Source organism: Alnus glutinosa, chromosome 14 (genome assembly GCF_958979055.1).
Source record: "Alnus glutinosa chromosome 14, dhAlnGlut1.1, whole genome shotgun sequence".
NCBI classification, from domain to species: domain Eukaryota; kingdom Viridiplantae; phylum Streptophyta; class Magnoliopsida; order Fagales; family Betulaceae; genus Alnus; species Alnus glutinosa.
The window spans coordinates 9,132,261-9,150,375 of NC_084899.1; the positions used below are offsets into that span (position 1 = coordinate 9,132,261).

At 37.8% G+C, this 18,115-nt stretch overlaps 1 protein-coding gene across 1 annotated transcript; it reads left to right on the forward strand.

Annotated features, from left to right (window-relative positions):
- Positions 1-336: 336 nt before the first annotated feature.
- LOC133857225 (synaptotagmin-5-like) lies at positions 337-12,751 on the forward strand. Its single transcript, XM_062292408.1, has 12 exons — positions 337-800; positions 919-964; positions 1,056-1,176; positions 1,526-1,647; positions 7,360-7,461; positions 8,053-8,127; positions 8,896-8,975; positions 9,435-9,585; positions 9,662-9,892; positions 10,969-11,265; positions 11,539-11,652; positions 12,238-12,751. The coding sequence occupies exons 1-12, from the start codon at positions 586-588 to the stop codon at positions 12,382-12,384; spliced, it is 1,701 nt and encodes a 566-aa protein (XP_062148392.1). The 5' UTR covers positions 337-585; the 3' UTR covers positions 12,385-12,751.
- The last annotated feature ends 5,364 nt before the right edge of the window (positions 12,752-18,115 follow it).

Genomic DNA, 18,115 nt, shown 5'->3' on the forward strand with positions numbered 1-18,115 from the left:
AAACTTTATCCATCATTTTCCGTATAGAAATTGTGTGAGGGTCATGAGATTCAACAAATTCACATATGTTCAATCTTAGTTCTTCAATTTAAGCACTTAGTGGTAAGTGTTTTGTGATTCTTTTTATGTTCCTAAGTTAATTTTCTCTCAAAATCTTACACAAAATTGACTCATATAACACATTATTGTTAAGAATTACATTTCATAATGGCTTTGATTGTACCGGTAAATGAACAGGATCCTCTTCCGCCAAACTTTTAAGCCAAGAAAAGTTAGAAAACCAAATCCATCTCAAAATCCCCCGGGTGCCGACGTGTTGAAATTCGATTGGCCACCGCCAACGCCCAAATGAAAAGGTTCCCTTTTTTCCTTTCCTTTCTATGTCGGCAGAGCCCTTCGCTTCCTTTCCGAGTTCCGACACCTGGAGGAGAAGGATAAAAGTCCAAAGCGATTTAGTCCGCCCAAATGTTGATTCCAACGAGAATCCTAATCGCCACTAAAATCTAATCGCACAGTGCTTCTTTGTCATTCAGCAGAAGCCTCTTTCTGCTCTGATCGGATCAGTGAAGACGAAGAAGACGGAAAATGGGGTTCTTTGTGGGGCTGATACTGGGACTCGCCGTGGGACTGGCGCTGATAGTGGGGTTCGTCCGGTACGAGAACGTGCGGTCCAACCGCCGGACCCAACTGGCCACCACCATAGCCGCTTTTGCCAGGATTTCCGTTGAAGACTCCAGAAAGATCCTCTCTCCCGACCGCTACCCGTCTTGGGTCGTCTTCTCTCAGCGCCAGAAGTTGAGCTCTCACGCTCTCTCTCTCTCTCTCTCTCTCTCTCTCTCGTTCACGGTTTTCCAAGTCTTTTGTCGTTGATATAGAGGCTGATGTTTTTGTTTTCTTTTCTTTTTGGGTACAGTTGACTTGGCTTAATCTTCATCTTACAAAGATCTGGCCCTATGTTAATGAGGTTTGACTTTTTATTTTAGTTGCAGTTGCGAATATTTGTGCTTTTGTTTTGTTATTAGTGAGAATCATTTACGTGAACTTGGTATTTGTAGGCAGCGTCTGAGCTGATAAAGACTTCGGTTGAGCCGGTTCTGGAACAATATAGACCGATGATATTGTCCGCGCTCAAATTTTCCAAGTTCACTCTTGGTACTGTGGCACCACAATTTACAGGTTAGCTACATTCAGTCTAGTATATATGATTTTAATTTGAAGTTTGTATTTGTATGACGGATACACACAATTCTGTTGCCGTTTTTATTTGTTAGTTTCATCACATCTAGTTAATGACACAAATTTCTAATATTTGCAACTTTCCCACGAGAGCCCATTGTGAGAAACCTTATAATTGTGTCCTATGAAGTTATGAACTAGGTATTGATTGCCTTTTTTGTTTACCAAAATGAATGACGGTCCATTTGAGCATGCTTGTCTGTTATACAACTAAGTACATAGACTTGTGCTCTATAGTATCACTGTTGCCTTTATCTTGAGTTTTTTACGAAAATATGTTGCTCTTCAGGAGTTTCTATTGTTGAGAATGAAGAAGAAGGTGTCACCATGGAATTGGAGATGAACTGGGATGGGAACCCGAGTATAGTACTGGATATTAAGACCAGAGTTGGTTTAGCACTTCCAGTGCAGGTAATGTGAAACTTGCTGCCTACTTCTGCTCACTAGCAACTGATTTGATTGCCTTTGATGGCCCAGTATTTTTCTCATGTTTTGGATTATTAGGCTTAAAGCACTGCATCTTCTTCTGGGAATTGAGATTTCCATTCCAATACTGTCAAAACTCTGCTTTTTCAATCCAACTGAAGGACTGTTAAACCTATATTTAAGCTCCATCTCTGCGAATTTCATCAACTCATTCTTACCCTATCCATTTCACGTCATCATAAAGCTTTTTGAGACCATTTGCTATGTGGTTGTCCCAAAATTCAATCGTTTACTTACTTTTTCTTTTTGTTCTTTTATGTATTCTTATTACTTTGTAAATAATTGCTACCAGAGGCCTCATTTATAGATCTGAAAGTGCAAAACAAATGAACTGATAAAACTTAATCCTAATATTCAGATGTCACATGATTTAATATCTACTGTATATCCTGTCAATGTGGTCTTCTATAATGTTTTGCTGATTTTTTGTATTGAAATCTGGACCTTTTCATTTGGATACTGATGTAAGAGCATCTCCCACAGATTATCTTCAAAGCATGTAAAAGACATTTTTTGCTACAATAATTAGCAACCTCTAGCTAATTTCTGTAGCAAAAGGTTCTAATTTTTAATCTTTTCTCTTTCATCTTCTCTCTCCCACTATCTATCTCTCTCCCTCGGTCGCTCAACGCTCAACCTCTGTAGTCCCACCATCGTTGAATCGAAGAGAAAGGTAACCACTAGCAACCCTAAGTTGAACTCAAGAAAGGTAATTCTACCATTAACTGAGAAACCCCTACAATATGAAGCCCAAAACTTTCACTTTCCCCTCTTTTCCTTCACCTTCTCTACAATCAAATAGATAGTCAGGGAAAAGTTTCGAAATTGCCTTCATCCACTTGCTCTTCCTAGAAAGTGAGTGAAAAACTTTAAAGCCTATCAAAACTACTTAGAATTTTCCATTCCTTCTAATTCAATTTTCTCGGCAACTAAACGGAAAGTGCCGAGAGGAAATTCTGTACCTTGGGGTCGGCATGTGTGCATAGGTAAGATTTTCTTCACCACTCACTCTCAGTCCCTAAACTCTCCTTTATCTTTGATTATCTCTCTCTCTCTCTCTCTCTCGGGGTTCCTCTCCCTTCAGAAAATAATAAAAAAAGAGAAAAAAAAAATTTAAAGAAAATAGAGAATGAAATAGAAAATCTGTTAGAGTTTGTATTAAAAAAAGAGTAAGTAAAATAGAGCAAAGTGCTTTTGGTTAGGTATTTTACATGATGCTACTACGGATGCTCTAAGCAATAGGTTAAACTGCTCTTTAAGTGTTTTTGGCCTTGGGAAAAAAGGAGGGGGGGGGGGGGGGGGGGGTGTTGTTGCAGATGTATGTGCAACCTTTATTTCTAATCTAGGATGAGATTTCTTGAAGTTGAAAATAGAAGTAGCAGCTTTTACGTTATGCTAGATTTTCTGCAATTTGAATGTGGTGAGGAACTGCAAAGCAATTGTGGCTCTATTTCCAGCAGCTTCCACCACCATTTGTTTTTCCTAAGTACTTCAGAAACTTCAACTTTTCTAGGGCATGAGTTTCTCTGATTGAAAACTGTTTTGGAGAACATCATTTCGAGGACTCAGAAGGCTTTTATCAAAGGTCATCAGATTTTAGATTTTGTTCTCTTCGCCAATGAATGTATAGATAGTTGTCTCAAATATGGTGAGTCTCAGAGAAGGCTTATGACCACGTCCGCTATGATTATTTTTTATTTTATTTTATTTTTTGTTATACATGTTAAGGAGATGTGGCTTTGAGGAGAAATGACAAAGTTTGACTGCGCACTACATTCTGTTGTTCGGATCTCTATTCTAATTAATAGTATTCCTAGTGATTTTTTTTCAATAGCTTTTGTGGACTGAGACAAGGTGACCTTTTCTCCTCCCTCATTTTTGTAATTGTTATGGAAGCTCTGAATCGATTGATGGCAGCCACTGGGGGGTTTTATTTTTTGGTTTTTTGGTGAGGGCTAGGAATGACAATTCATTATCCGTCTCTCATCTCCTTTTTGTGGATGATACCCTTATTTTCTGTGGGATTGCATTGGATTATTTTTGGTATCTGAGATGTGTTCTCCTTTGTTTTGAAGTTGTTTCAAAGTTGAAGATTAATTTGGCTAAATCTGAATTGGTTCTTGTTGGTAATGTGCCGAATGCCAGTTTGGCTCGTATTATAGGTTGTAGGGTTTTTTTGTCTTTACCATTGAAATGCTTTGACCTCCCTCTAAGTGCTCCTTTCAAGGCTAAATTTATTTGGGATACAATTATTGAGAAAATGGAGAGAAGATTAGCGGGTTGGAAAAGGCTTTATTTATCTAAGGGTGGTCGGTTAACGTTGATCAAGAGCACGCTTTTCAATTTTTCTACATATTTCCTTTCTCTCTTCCCTATCCCAGTAGGTGTTGCTAATCGGATAGGAAAATTGTAAAGGAATTTCTTGTGGGGTGGTTTGTATAATGAGTCTAAGTTCATGTTAATTGGAAGAAGGTTTATACTCTCCTTCATCTTGGAGGTTTGGGGATTAGGATTTTGCTCACTTTTAATTAGGCTGTTTTGAGAAAGTGGTTATCGAGATATGCTGTGGAGTGAGAGGCTTTTTGGTGATAGGTAGTCGATGAAAATATGGTAGCTTGGCAGATGGTTAGTATTGAGATGAGTGGCAGGGTCGAGGTGTTTGAAGTAGTCTATGTTGTAGGGAATGATAGTCTATGTTGTTGTAGATGGATGGCTTGGGCATGTATGTCCAACCTTTATTTTCTAATCAAGGATGAGATTCCTTGAAGGTGAAAATTGAAGTAGCAGCTTTTAGGTTTGCTATATTTTCTCCAATTTGAATGTGGTGAGGAATTGCAAAATAATTGTGGCTGTATTTCTTGCAGTTTCCACCACCATTTGTTTTTCCAAAATACTTCAGAAACTTCAATTTTTCTCGGAAGCATGAGTTTCTCTGATTGAAACTGTTTTGGAGAACATAATTTTGAAAACTCAGAATGCTTTTACCAGAGGTCGTTAGATTTTATATTTTGTTCTCATCACCAATGAATGTATAGATAATTGTCTCAAATGTGGCGAGTCGGGAGTTTTATGTAAATTTGACTTAGAGAAGGCATATGACCACGTTAGCTAGGATTTTTTATTATACATGTTAAGGAGATGTGGCTTTGGGGAGAAATGATAGAGTTGGATTGCGTACTGTATTCCACTGTTCAGCTCTCTAATCTAATTAATAGTACTCCTAGCATTTTTTTCAATAGCTTTTGTGGTCTGAGACAAGGTGACCTTCTGTCCTCCCTCCTTTTTATGATTGTTATGGAAGCTTTGAATCAAATGATGTCAACCACTGTGAGTAGGGGTTTTATTTCTGGTTTTTGGTGAGGGCTAGGAATGACAATTCATTTGCTGCTTCTTTGCTTGCTTTTCTCGATCAAGCATTCATGTGCTTAGCAAAGAGGTAGTATCATTTGGGGTGACAAGAATTTCATTTTCCGGATAAGCCGGCACAGCTCTTGCTTACTGTCTATATGTGGCAGGGTCTGGTTAACTGCCGGACCACCTCTTTAGCTCATCTCTTGTCAACACTAGCACTTTTTAATAAATGATGCCATTCCCGACTCGCGAAGTGAAGCTCAATATCTATTCATTAGTTCAACGCTAAGATGTAGAATTGGATTGTATGTGGGTCAAGAGATCTTCAATATGGAATTATCTTCTTTATATTGCAATCCTTCTTAGTGAAAAATTACTCTACAAACTATGTAGGGGAATGCACTATGGGGTCTCAAATAATGTCTATCTGTCTTTCAACTCCTTTTTGCGAAAGATATCCTTATTTTCTGTGGGATTGCACTGGATTATTTTTGGTATCTGTGATGTGTTCTCCTTTGTTTTGAAGTTGTTCAAGGGTTGAAGATTAATATGGCTAAATCTGAATTGGTTCATGTTGGTAATGTGTTGAATGTGAGTGGTTTGGCTCGTATTCTAGGGTGTAGGGTTTTTGTCTTTCCCGTTGAAATACTTGGGCCTCCCTCTGAGTGCTCAATTCAAGGCTAAATTTATTTGGGATACAATTATAGAGAAAATTGAGAGAAGGTTAGTGAGTAGGAAAAGGCTCTATTTATCTAAGGGTTGTCAGTTAACGTTGATCAAGAGCACACTTTCCAATCTTTCTACATATTTCCTTTCTCTCTTCTCTCTCCTGGTAGGTGTTAGTAATCAGATAGAAAAATTATAGAGGGATTTCTTGTGGGTTGGTTTGGATAGGGAGTCTTAAGTTCTATCTTGTTAGTTGGAAGCGGGTTTGTACTCTTCTTCATCTTGGAGGTTTGGGGATTAGGAGGTTGCTCACTTTCGATTAGGCTCTTTTGGGAAAGTGGTTATGGAGGTATGCTGTGGAGCGAGAGGCTTTTTAGTGACAGGTAGTGGATAAAAATATGGTAGTTTGGCAGGTGGTTAGTGCTCTAATAGTGTCACTGGGCCATATGGGGTGAGTCTATGGAAACATATTAGGAGAGGCTAGGATGCCTTCCCTAGATTTGTTAGTATAGAGGTGGACGGTGGCTTTCGGACCAGATCTTAGCATGACGTTTGGTGTGGGATCGTTATGTGAGGTTTCCCTTTTTGGAGTTATTTTGCATTGCAAGGGATAAGGATGCTCTAGTGGCTGGCCATATGTTTGTTCACAATGGTGAGGTGCATGATTGGGAGGTGGACTTTGTATCTTCTATTTTCAATGCATTGTATTCTGTTAGGACGGGTCGGGGAGGTGAAGATAAGTTCCTAGTTTCCTTCGAAAAGGCGATCTTTTGAGGTCAAGACTTTTTACAAGTTCTCCTTCCCAAAGTTGACTCATTCCCTTGGAAGAGCATCTGAAAGTCTTAAGGCTCCTCTGAGGGTAGCTTTCTTCATTTGAACACCATCTTTAGGAAAATATGTCACTATGGATAATCTTCTCAAGCGTCACATCATAGTGATGGATTGGCGTTGTATGTGTAAAAAGAGTGGGGAAACTCTTGATCACCTCTTTCTTCATTGTGATATTGCGAGAGATTTGTAAAATTTAGTTTTTTAGATGTTTGGAGTATAATGGGTTATGCATAAGATGGGGGGTGGAGCTCTTGGCGTGTTGGAAATGAAGGTGTAGTTGGAATGATTTTAATATTGTTTGGAATTTAATCCCTTCTAGCGGTGCATTCTGAGAGAAAGGAATGCTCGAAGTTTTGATGAATGCGAGAAGACGAGTTCAGATCTACAACTTTGTTTTATTAAATTCCTCTTTGAGTGGATCTATGTTAATGCCCATCTCAATATTTTGAACTTTCTAGATTTTTGTGCTCTCTTTCCTCCTTGATCTTGTTGGGGGTTTTTCTCTTTTATATGTCCTGCGTACTTGGGTTGCGCCCTTTGCGCTTTTAATGAATTTTCTTACTTGTACATAAAAAAAAAAATCTTGTGCTGACCAAATGAGTAATCACAAAAATGATTTTTCTCGTCCTCTTTCATGCGTAAAATCTGCAAAGAGATTTAATGGAGTGCTTGTCACTGAGGGCTCACTGGAATGTTCTGAAATGGTTTACTTGTTATGTGCACCATTGTCTCTTATTAAGCGTCCTACCTGAATGCTTTGATTTTATTAATTTTTCTTTCCTCTGCTAGGTGAAAAATATCGGATTCACTGGGGTTTTCAGGTTGATTTTTAAGCCACTGGTTGATGAGTTTCCATGTTTTGGAGCTGTTTGTTGTTCTCTAAGAGAAAAGGTACTGTATCTCCTTCTAAAGCCATCCTTTTAAGATATTAGGAGTACGGAAGTTATATGCACACATATTATAGATATCGAAAGAGTGTTTGACAGAAATGAAGATTTACAGGAATGTTAGCACAGGTGTGCCTCTTGACACATATATGTGTAGTAATGTAGATCTGTAATGATTGAAGCAAGCATCTATCTTCTCAATGGGTAATGTATTAGTCTGACTGCAACTCAACTGTAATATATACTATCCAATATCTGGAAAATACCGAGCTTTAGGTGATGGATTAGATTCTATGCGTAGTTTTAGGTTTTCTTAGTTATCTTTACTAACAATATCTATAATTGATTTAATTCATTCAAAAGACATACCTCGTTTGGATCTTTATTTTTCAAGGAAAAGGAGGGTGGGTGGGTTGGGGGGGGGGGGGGTTCGAGTATTCAGCAGCGTTTTAATTAGTTGACAGACTCCAGGGAATGCCTCTCTCTCTCTCTCTCTCTCTCTCTCTCTCTCTCTCTCTCGCGCGCGCGCGCGCACAGATGCACACACCCATAAGAAATGCATAGGTTTTGTGAACATTTAATTTTTCTCGTGCAGAAAGATTTGGATTTTACACTTAAAGTTATTGGTGGCGACATATCAGCGATTCCTGGGCTTTACGATGCAATAGAGGTTTGAGCAAATTCCATCATTTGTCACTATTCTTCCATTTTTGCGTGATTGTTATAGAGTATGTTTCACACCCTACTTGACAATTTCTACTCAAGCTTAATGTGCTTTTGAACGTATTAGGTTAGTCAAACAAAAATCAGAAGATTCTGAGTGTGCTTTTTTAATATTGTGTTTTCAAATTTAAAGTTTGGGTTGAATTTGGTACGTACTTATGAGCAAAAGCACCAGCTCAAGTTCACAATCTAATTCATGAACTTGACTCCATTGAAACTAATTGGCACTGCTTCATGTTTCCTGGAGGTTTTGACTAACCTCAGTTTTGGTGATATAAAGAGAGTCCATTGTTGCAGAGTGACGTACAGTTGGTGTCAAGGTTTTAAACTATAGTTATTGGCTATATTCAGTTTGCGGATTGGAACTAATTCTTGTATGTTTATATGAAGTGTCAAATTTATCTAGGATTTGAACTTTGTTTGCATCATCGGAGGAATTAGTTGATGAATATAGATTTGGTAATTTGAAGATTGTGTAATTGTACGTTGTATTTGTTGAGTATATGCATTGATTTACATGTGTTCTGGTGCAAATTAATGTTTGCTTCTGGCTGTGTCATGGTTGGCATGGCATTTTATTTTATTTTAGGCTAAGTAATGCCATTCACGTGGTTTTAGTCTTTCAACACTATGGGTAGGTATATCTGATCTTACATGTTAGGTTTGCATTATTATAAAATCTCGGTGTAACAAAGAGGTATATATGTTTATACAGGGGACAATACGGGATGCTATAGAAGATACTCTTATGTGGCCCGCTCGGAAAGTTGTACCTATTTTGCCTGGGGATTATAGGTACGCTTACACATAGACAAGGATATGACTAAGCTTTTGACCTTTGCTGTTGACGTTGTTGTTACCAATGGCATCATTGTGCATACCAAACAACAATGGCATCATTGTGCATACCATGAATGCATTGGAGAGGCATGCTGATGCCTCTAAATGGCTTAGTCGTGATATACACAAGCCTTGCATACTCGCACACACGCACAGAAGTGATGCTGGTGGTGGTCTTTGCTCATTAATGATAATTGTTATCATATATCAGCAGCCTTATCATACATGCCATGAGTGACTAAATTAAGGTGTTAAGAGAGGAGGTGGTCATTACTCATTGATTGTTGTCATTATTAAGTGGCTGCCTTGTTATACATGCATTGAGTGACTCAATTAAGAGAGATGTGTGATGAATGGTGGTCTTTGCTCATTGATTCATATTGTAAATTGATAGTCGGTGTTTTTGTTCTTTAGTGACCTGGAGTTGAAGCCTGTTGGGATATTAGAGGTGAAGCTTGTGCAAGCGAAGGGGCTAACGAATAAAGATATCATTGGAAAGTCAGATCCCTATGCTGAATTGTATGTACGGCCTTTACGTGACAGAATGAAAACTAGCAAAACAATTGTAAGTTCTGCTGCTTTTCCTTTATTTCTGTTTTATTCACTTGGGTTTGAAAGAGATCCCCATATTTTTTCTTCAGAACAATGATCTAAACCCGATCTGGAACGAACACTTCGAATTTATTGTTGAAGATGCATCCACTCAACATTTGGTGGTAAAAATTTTTGATAATGAGGGGGTTCAGGCATCTGAGCTCATTGGGTGTGCTAGAATACAGCTAAGTGAACTTCAACCTGGTAAAGTGAAGGATGTCTGGTTGAAGCTTGTTAAAGATTTGGAGGTCCAGAGAGATAATAAAAACAGGGGGCAGGTGAGAACACAATATCCTTCCTTTGGATCTTTATATTGTTATTGATTTTGATCTACCTTTCTTTTTCAGTTGGCAAATCTTTGTTTTAGTTAATTTCGAGAGATTGCATATTCTGTCCTTAGATGTGCTATATTATCTAACTTCCACGATGTCTGTGCCTTTCTTCTTAAACGAAGGGTACTTCCTGCATGTCCTATAAATGCTTTCTGGGATGTATCATAGGCTTGCCAAGCTTTGTCTTCTAGTTCTAGCAATAGCTTCTTGAAAAATCAGATTGGCTCCCCAGCTTGGATGGCAGTGGTACCCCCAATGGTACTAGGCCAATGGTTTATATGAGCTGGCCCCTGATGAGATTTATAAGACATCATAATGTCCTATCTATATTAATATCTTCATTGTTTTATTCTCTTCCTAAAACAGTCCCAAAACCCACACCCTCCTCTACCCATCTTTATCTTGTAGAGGATAGAGTGCTGACAATAATTTAATGATTTCTTTTTGCCAGAGGCTTCAGTATTCTCGTGAATTTTTCATTTGGAAGCTTGAGATATAAGATTTCTTATCAATTTAGTGTTGTGGATAATATTTCTTCAGAAGTAAATCTATATTCCCTTGAGAGGTATATTTTCTCGAAATAATTTCTGTTGAAAGAAAAGAAGCCAACTATAACAATGCCATACTGCTGAAGTTTCAAACAGTAATATTCTTATCTCAATATGATATTTTGTATACTCTCGTGTGTGTGAAAGAAGGCTCCAGTTAGAAATCATGGAAACCGACCTTCACGATCCATGTGCTTGACTATTTTGTGGACAACTTGGGGTCTGTCTTTCAGGCAGTTGGGCCCTTTTGTTGTAGGAGAAATATATACAAGTGCTCACAAAATATTTCCAGAGAATAGTTCATGGTATTTGAACCCAGAACAATATGTCAAACTAAATTTACATCATCTCTTTCTTTTATATGTTGCTCCATTATATACTTGGTGTTCTATTTCTTTTTTTATTGTTCTTTTGCTACATGGATATTTATGTTCATTTTAATCATAGTAAATTTCTTTCTTCTTTGTGCTTTAGGTGCATTTGGAGCTTTTGTACTGTCCTTCTGGCATGGAGAACGGATTTACCAATCCTTTTGCCCCTAATGTTTCATTGACCTCCTTGGAGAAGTTTCTCAATAGTGGGGTGAATGGAACAGAAGCTCTTGGAAATGAGAAAGCAGTCATACAGAAGAAAAAGGAGGTTATTGTTAGAGGAGTTTTTTCTGTTACCGTGATATCTGCTGAAGAATTGCCAGCGGTGGATCTGATGGGGAAGGCTGATCCCTATGTTGTACTCACCTTGAAGAAATCAGAAACAAGAAACAAAACTAGGGTTAGTTTTGTAGCATTTTTTTCTCTCAATGATTGGAAATCCTTAAGAATTCCTGTTATTGTAAATTAAAAATGCTTGCCTTCTTTTTTCTTCCCCCCTTTCGCTTGTTGCCTTTTGTGTGCGTGTTTTTTGTTTTGTTTTGTATCTTTAGTGGATTCCTAGCCACTTGCATGTCCATCAGTTCTCTCTAGATTCTTGGGGGCAGAGTGCAGCCATCTCTAATTACACAGGTTATAAATTCACTTGATCCTTAAATGTCCTTTTGCTTCTCAGGTTGTGAATGACAGCTTGAATCCGGTTTGGAATCAAACTTTTGACTTTGTTGTTGAGGATGGATTACATGATATGTTAATCCTCGAAGTCTGGGACCATGACACATTTGGAAAGGTAGAAACATTTACTATTTAATTTTTTTTTAGTAATTTTTGTACTCTTTTTTTTTTTTTTTTTTTTTGTTGTTGTCAAGATGCACTTCTTGTTTACTTTGGAGTTCCTGCATTAATCAATGCGGGGTATTAAACTGTGTTGGCCTTGGCTCTTGTATGGGGTCTGTGGACTGGAAATCCTAACTAATGTTGCATATTTCCCATATAATGAAGAAAGATTAGTAGACATTTGCCAATATGCATGCATACGTTTCAGTATCCCAGCATAAAGAAAAACAAAGTGTTTATATGCATGCATGTCTTTGTGTATTCTTTTATGCTTGAAGTTGCTTGAATATAATTCTATGCTACTTAAAACCATTGCTCAGAAGAAAAAAAAAAATTGTTCTACTTAAACCATTAAAGAGGTTGTTTAATGTATGCAATTGGCCGTGATTTCTACCTTTAAAGATTAAAAAACAGAAATTTGTCCCGACATGTTTAATGTTAAGATTGCTGCTTAGAACTTGCTTATGGTGGTTTTTTTTTTTTTTTTTATGTGGGTACATGTATAATGTGTGCTAACACTTATCTTTAAATCATGCAGGATTATATGGGGAGATGCATCTTGACACTCACTAGGGTTATATTGGAAGGGGAATACAAAGAACAGTTCCAGCTAGATGAAGCAAAATCAGGGAAATTGAATTTGCATCTCAAGTGGATGCCGCAACCAATTTACCGTGATTCTTGAGTGCACTTGTTGTGTAGCTGACAGTGACTCAGAGCCTGCTTGGAATTGCGTTAGAAAACAGAGGTTTTTGTCTATAGAGCTTGCGAGTAAATCAAAGAGGATGTACGGCACATTCAAATTAATTGATTAATAAACATTGCACCGTGTATTTTCGAGTACAAAGTAGAACAATGTACATAGTTGTTTATTAACTTAAGGCTAAACGTAAGCTAGTGAAGTTTGAAGATGATGCAATTATGGATTGAAATAAGTGGCCTAATTATTGTATGAGATTGCTACATGGTCAGCCTTTTACATGCTAGCAGTCTTCTGGTTTGGGAAATTCTGTTTTTTTCTTCCCTTTTTATCAAGTGATCTCTTTTTTGCATTTGCAAGTTGGTTCTTTGATATCGGCTTCTTCTCATCCGATTGAAGGCTCTACTTCAGGTGGATCTTGTAACTAGATGATTAAGTTGAAAGAAGAAAGGAGACGGGAAGCAAAAATAATTTTATTTTTTGAGTAATGCTATGTTCCACATTTTTATCTGATAATACTGATGTGATAGTACTAACCAATCTTTATATTCTTATTTTTTTTATAACAAAACTTGATTCAGGACAGGAGCGGAGGGAGGGGGGGAGGTCCTGAGTGGTTAAATGCCCGCCTTCGCCTTCCAAAATTTTTTCTCATGGTTTAATTTTTTAGATGCCCTGGGTTGGGGTGGTTTTTTTTTTTTTTTGGTGGCCAAAACGCACCGTTAGGCTTATCTTTTGTTTACCAAAACGAGTCGTTTCACTAATGTTGAAAACGCTCGCTTAAGTGGATAAGGCTTAAGCGTAGAAAGAAATGTTTAAGACTTTAAGCTTAATGGGACATCTGTGAACCATTTTCACAAAAGTCAAAAATTTTAAAAGCATGAACTAAAGGTACCAACTTTAAACTTGCTTTATTTTATTTTATTTTATATTTATATTTTAAAATAAATATAATACCTATTACCTATTATATTTAAACCCATTATCCAGGTATATATTTAAAAGTCTGGACCTCGATCTGGTTATTTGTGAAATCGTAACCTGTTATTTTACAAATTAGAGAGAATTAGAAGCCCTTCAACAAATCACCAATTTGCGATTTCTTTTTATAGTATTTCTTCGTATTTCAAGCCTTTAATAATTCAAATTCAGTTTCTTTCTTAAAATGATATAGGTATGTAATCAAACTCTTACATTGATTAAGCTTTTATATTTAGATTAATTGCTCTTTTAAATTAACTAGCTTATGAATATATTTAGTTTTTGTTACATACTTTAATTGTATGAAATATATAATTGTAGTTAGTTAAGATTATCGAGAACAATAATGATTCTAAACGAGCTCGTGTTGATGTACATTTATATATGTTTTAAACAATGCTAATTATATTTTTAATTAATTTTTGTTCAAATTTAGTTTTTCTTTCATTAGAAAATAAAAATAAAATTTCTTGACATTATTGAACCAAAATTCTGCCTCCGCCACTGATTCAAGGATTAGTTGAAACTAACATATTAGCATTTTGAGATAAAAATATAATTTCTAATATTACTCCTTCCATTGATACATCAACATATATACGTCATTTACATGTGTTCAAACAGAAAAGTAGTAGAAATTATTGTGGAAATATATAGTTATTGCCCATCAGACAGAGACAATAATGGCATGCAGTAGAATCATATTAGAAGTTTCCTCCTTCAAAATAAAATCATATATATAAGAAGTTTCCTTCAATAGATTTGCTGGAAAATTTGAGTTGAATGGTTGAGTACTGTTCCTAATTAATAGCGTGAACTTGAGAATTGATACCTTTTTATCCCTTAAAATTACAATAACGTGTGACAGGGATGGGAAGATTCGATCAGCTTCCCTACTGGAATCTATCCCTTTGGATAATCCAAACCTCTCAAGTCATGGTCTTGTGGGGCAACTCGATCATGCATCTCCCATAAACCCCTTGCCTCCATTGTACGTGGTTCGGTTTACAACCCCAAAAGCTTAGCTTGGACATTTTCCTTTTGGGTTCAAGTTCAATGGTCTGCCACTCTTGGGTACGTATGACTTCCAAGGCTACTGTTCGTATAGTATTGGCAAAAACTTTAAAGGAACTATTAGATTTATTTTTCATATGTACATGTGACCTTTTTGTACAGCTGTTAGTTAGCATAGACAGTTAGCGTACTTGCTCAGCAAGCTTTGTAATATAATATATATTCTGCAGATTCTTGTAACTTTACAATTTACTTTGATTAATACAGAAAACAGAGGATTCCTCTTCTCTCATTTTTCTCTCTCTCTCGTACAATTCCTAGCATCTGTTTGTTTCTGTTCTTCATCAATCATTCAATAACAGAAATTCAATATGGTATCAGAGCTTTCGTGATTTTTCTTTCGTGATTGTTCCTTTCAAATCAAGTTTTTTTTTTTCTTGATTCTTCTCTGTTCTTCATCATTTTTTTTTATGGAAAACCTATCTCTCACTTCATCTTCTTCAGCGATGGATTCTTCTAATCCATTGTATCTCCACAACGGAGATAATCCAGGAATTCCTCTTGTTTCTCAATCATTGACTGGAGACAATTATTACACTTGGAGTCGATCAATGCTCAAGGCACTGACTGCGAAGAACAAGGTTCTTTTCATCAATGGAGGTTTGCCAAAGCCCCGATCCTTCCAGTCCAGATTTCTTGCCATGGACGCGATGCAACAACATGGTACTTTCTTAGATCATTAATTCTGTTTCTAAGGAAATTGGAGTTAGTATCATTTGTGTTGATACCGCTGAGGCAATGTGGACCGATCTTATGGATCGGTTCTCACAACAGAATGGACCTAGAATCTTTCAGATTCAAAAGTCCATTTCTGACTTGAGACAAGATAATCTTTCTGTGAGTAGCTATTTCACCATCCTCAAGGGATTATGGGATGAACTACTCAATTACAAGCCTTTACCACCATGTACTTGTGGTACAATGAAGGTCCATAATGACTACCAGCAACAAAAATAAATCTAATAGGAACACTTGTGGAAGTGGAGGATTTTGATACGCCTGGCCTCATCTGTAGAGGGTACGTACGTACTTATGTGTCCATGTGGAGCTTGATGCATCATGCATGTTAGGAAATCCATTGTCCCTGCTTGAATCCAGTTCAAGTTTGAGCGTCTAACGGATTACTGCACCAACTGCGGATCGTTATGGAACCTCTCTGAAGGCCACGACGTATATCCTCTCGCCCCCTGACCGACCGGTTTTCCTATGCAAGGTGAAAATATGGAGGCTCCTAACCCCCCGATCTTCATGAGCCATCCGCTGAGGAGCACTTCGAGGACGATGAAGAGGCTAGGCAGCTTGCTAGTTCAAATCAGAACCAGATTGTCTACTTCAAACCATCTCCCATGGTTGCACGCCTGCAAGCTGGCCCAAGCCATGTGTCATCCTGACTCCCATTTTCCCACCTGACGCCTTGTCCCCTCAACTCTCACTGAGCCAAAATTTCCATTCCCCACCGCACGTGTAGCCTTTCGGATCCCAGACCTTTGCAACAAATCCAGCTTAAAATGCTCTTTGCCACCTTTCTTTAACTTCTCCCCAAAGCCTCTCATCCTTAAACTCCTCGTTTTACTCAAATTTTCAACCCCTAACTTCCTCCCCATCTTCTTTGGGCTCGGTCTCCTGACTCTCCTCCGCTCCCTTTTTACCCTCTCCACCATTCACATAATTCTCAAGATCGATCAGGATCTCCTTGAAGTACCCCACCATGCATCTGTTACTTGTGGACAGCTTCAAACTCTGGCCGGGCTTTTCACCAAAAAGTCAGCTTTTAAACTACTCTCTTCCAATCTTTCCCTCCCCAAATCCTGGACCTCTCTTTGGAAATTGAACCTGAGTGATCGACTCAATTTTTTTTTCTTTGAAAAATAGCCTGGAACATTATCCCTACCAAATATTCCAGAATAGATCTATTTCTTCATTTCCCCATATGGTGGATACAGAAGTTTACACTTCATTTTATTAGCTGCACCACCTCTTGTGATATGATGTTTGGCTCAACCTAGCTAGAAAAAATGTTCTCCTCGCACAACCATGCAAGAGTGCTGCATGCAAATTCAGTACTTTCAGCTAGCTAACATAAAGAAAGCCAACCTCTCCATCACCGATTACTTCCAAAAGGCTAAGTCCATGGCCATCCATCATCAGGTGGCATAATCTTGCCCTTTGGATCCTTCGTCAAGTTTCAACTTCCTATGCACTTTCACAAATAAGGCTTTGTCTATCTCCCTCTTGTCAAATGGCCAAAAGCCATCGTTTGCATTTTTTTTTTTTTTTTTGCTTCCGAGTCCAGGGCTCACTTTCCTTTGAAAATTATTTTCGCAGATGTATATATGGGGTTCTGCCCTTGTTAATTGTGTTGATGGAATTTTTTTTGGTCTCATTTGTGGATTCTTTAAGTCGCTCTACGTGGTTGTCTCCCATGTGTTGCAAATTTGATGTCACTACGTACGATTTTTATTCAATTTTAAAATTCCTTTGAACGTTTAATATTGAATAGGAAAATTAAGGCTCTCCATAGCGATTGGGGCCTTCTTCTTCAATCTCCGGCTCCTGTCTTGCCCAACCTAAACCCTCTGCTCCTCAACGAAGCCATCAGATGCGCACAAGGTTGAAGGATAATATTGTTACCCACAAACAATTCCATGACGTACGGCACCATCCGTAATTTTGTGCCTTGAGCTTTCACTGCCTCCATCTCACCGGGTGACATCGAACCCTAGCCTCTTGTGAAGTCTCCTACATGGAGGGTTACCATGGCTACCAAATTAAATGACTTGATCTATTGAAGCATCAATGCAAGACATGTCTGCTGAAAACGAAAAGTTGAACGTGAATAGTGATCAGCCAAATGAAGTGCACCCACCTCGTCAAATGAAAAGTCCTCAGCCAAATGAAGTGCACCCACCTCGTCAAATGAAAAGTCATCAGCCAGGTGCTATGAATTTACCTCGACATCCAGAATAGCCAACCATCTTCAGTTCTTGGTTCTCTAAGTTTTCATTGTTTTCAATGTTTGTATTTAATTTATTCTTCTTCCAATATTCTGTGATGTAATTATAAATAAGAGTAGCCAACACCCAAAAGATCATTGAGGTGAATTATCACATTCAATCCTTTGTCTTTTTATGGTATCAGAGCATATTAAGACCATCGTCTATATCCATGGCCTCCAATTCATCTTCCCAAACTCAATCCCATACTCATTCAAGTTCTCCTAATAATCCAGTTGCTGTCATTGTTCCTCTCTCTAATATCAATCCCAATTTTCAAATCAAGTTAACCCGTGACAACTATCCCTCATGGCGTTCCCAGCTGCTTCCTTATTTTCAAGGCCATAATATAAATGGCTATTTAGATGGCACCACCCCCTGCCCACCAAAGGTGATTACCTCTATCACAGATGATGCCTCTTCTTCAACTCTCATTGAAAATCCAGCCTATATGGCTTGGTATCAGCAAGACAAACTTATTCTCAGTGTGTTAATATCCACACTTTTGAACCCATTCTTACTCATGTGGTTTCTCATGAAACCTCTCGGGATGTCTAGTTTACTTTAGAAAAAATGTTTTCCTCCCAATCAAAAGCCAAGATTATGCAGTCAAGATATCAACTAGCCACCCTAAAAAAGAATGCTCTCTCTGTTTCTGACTACTATCA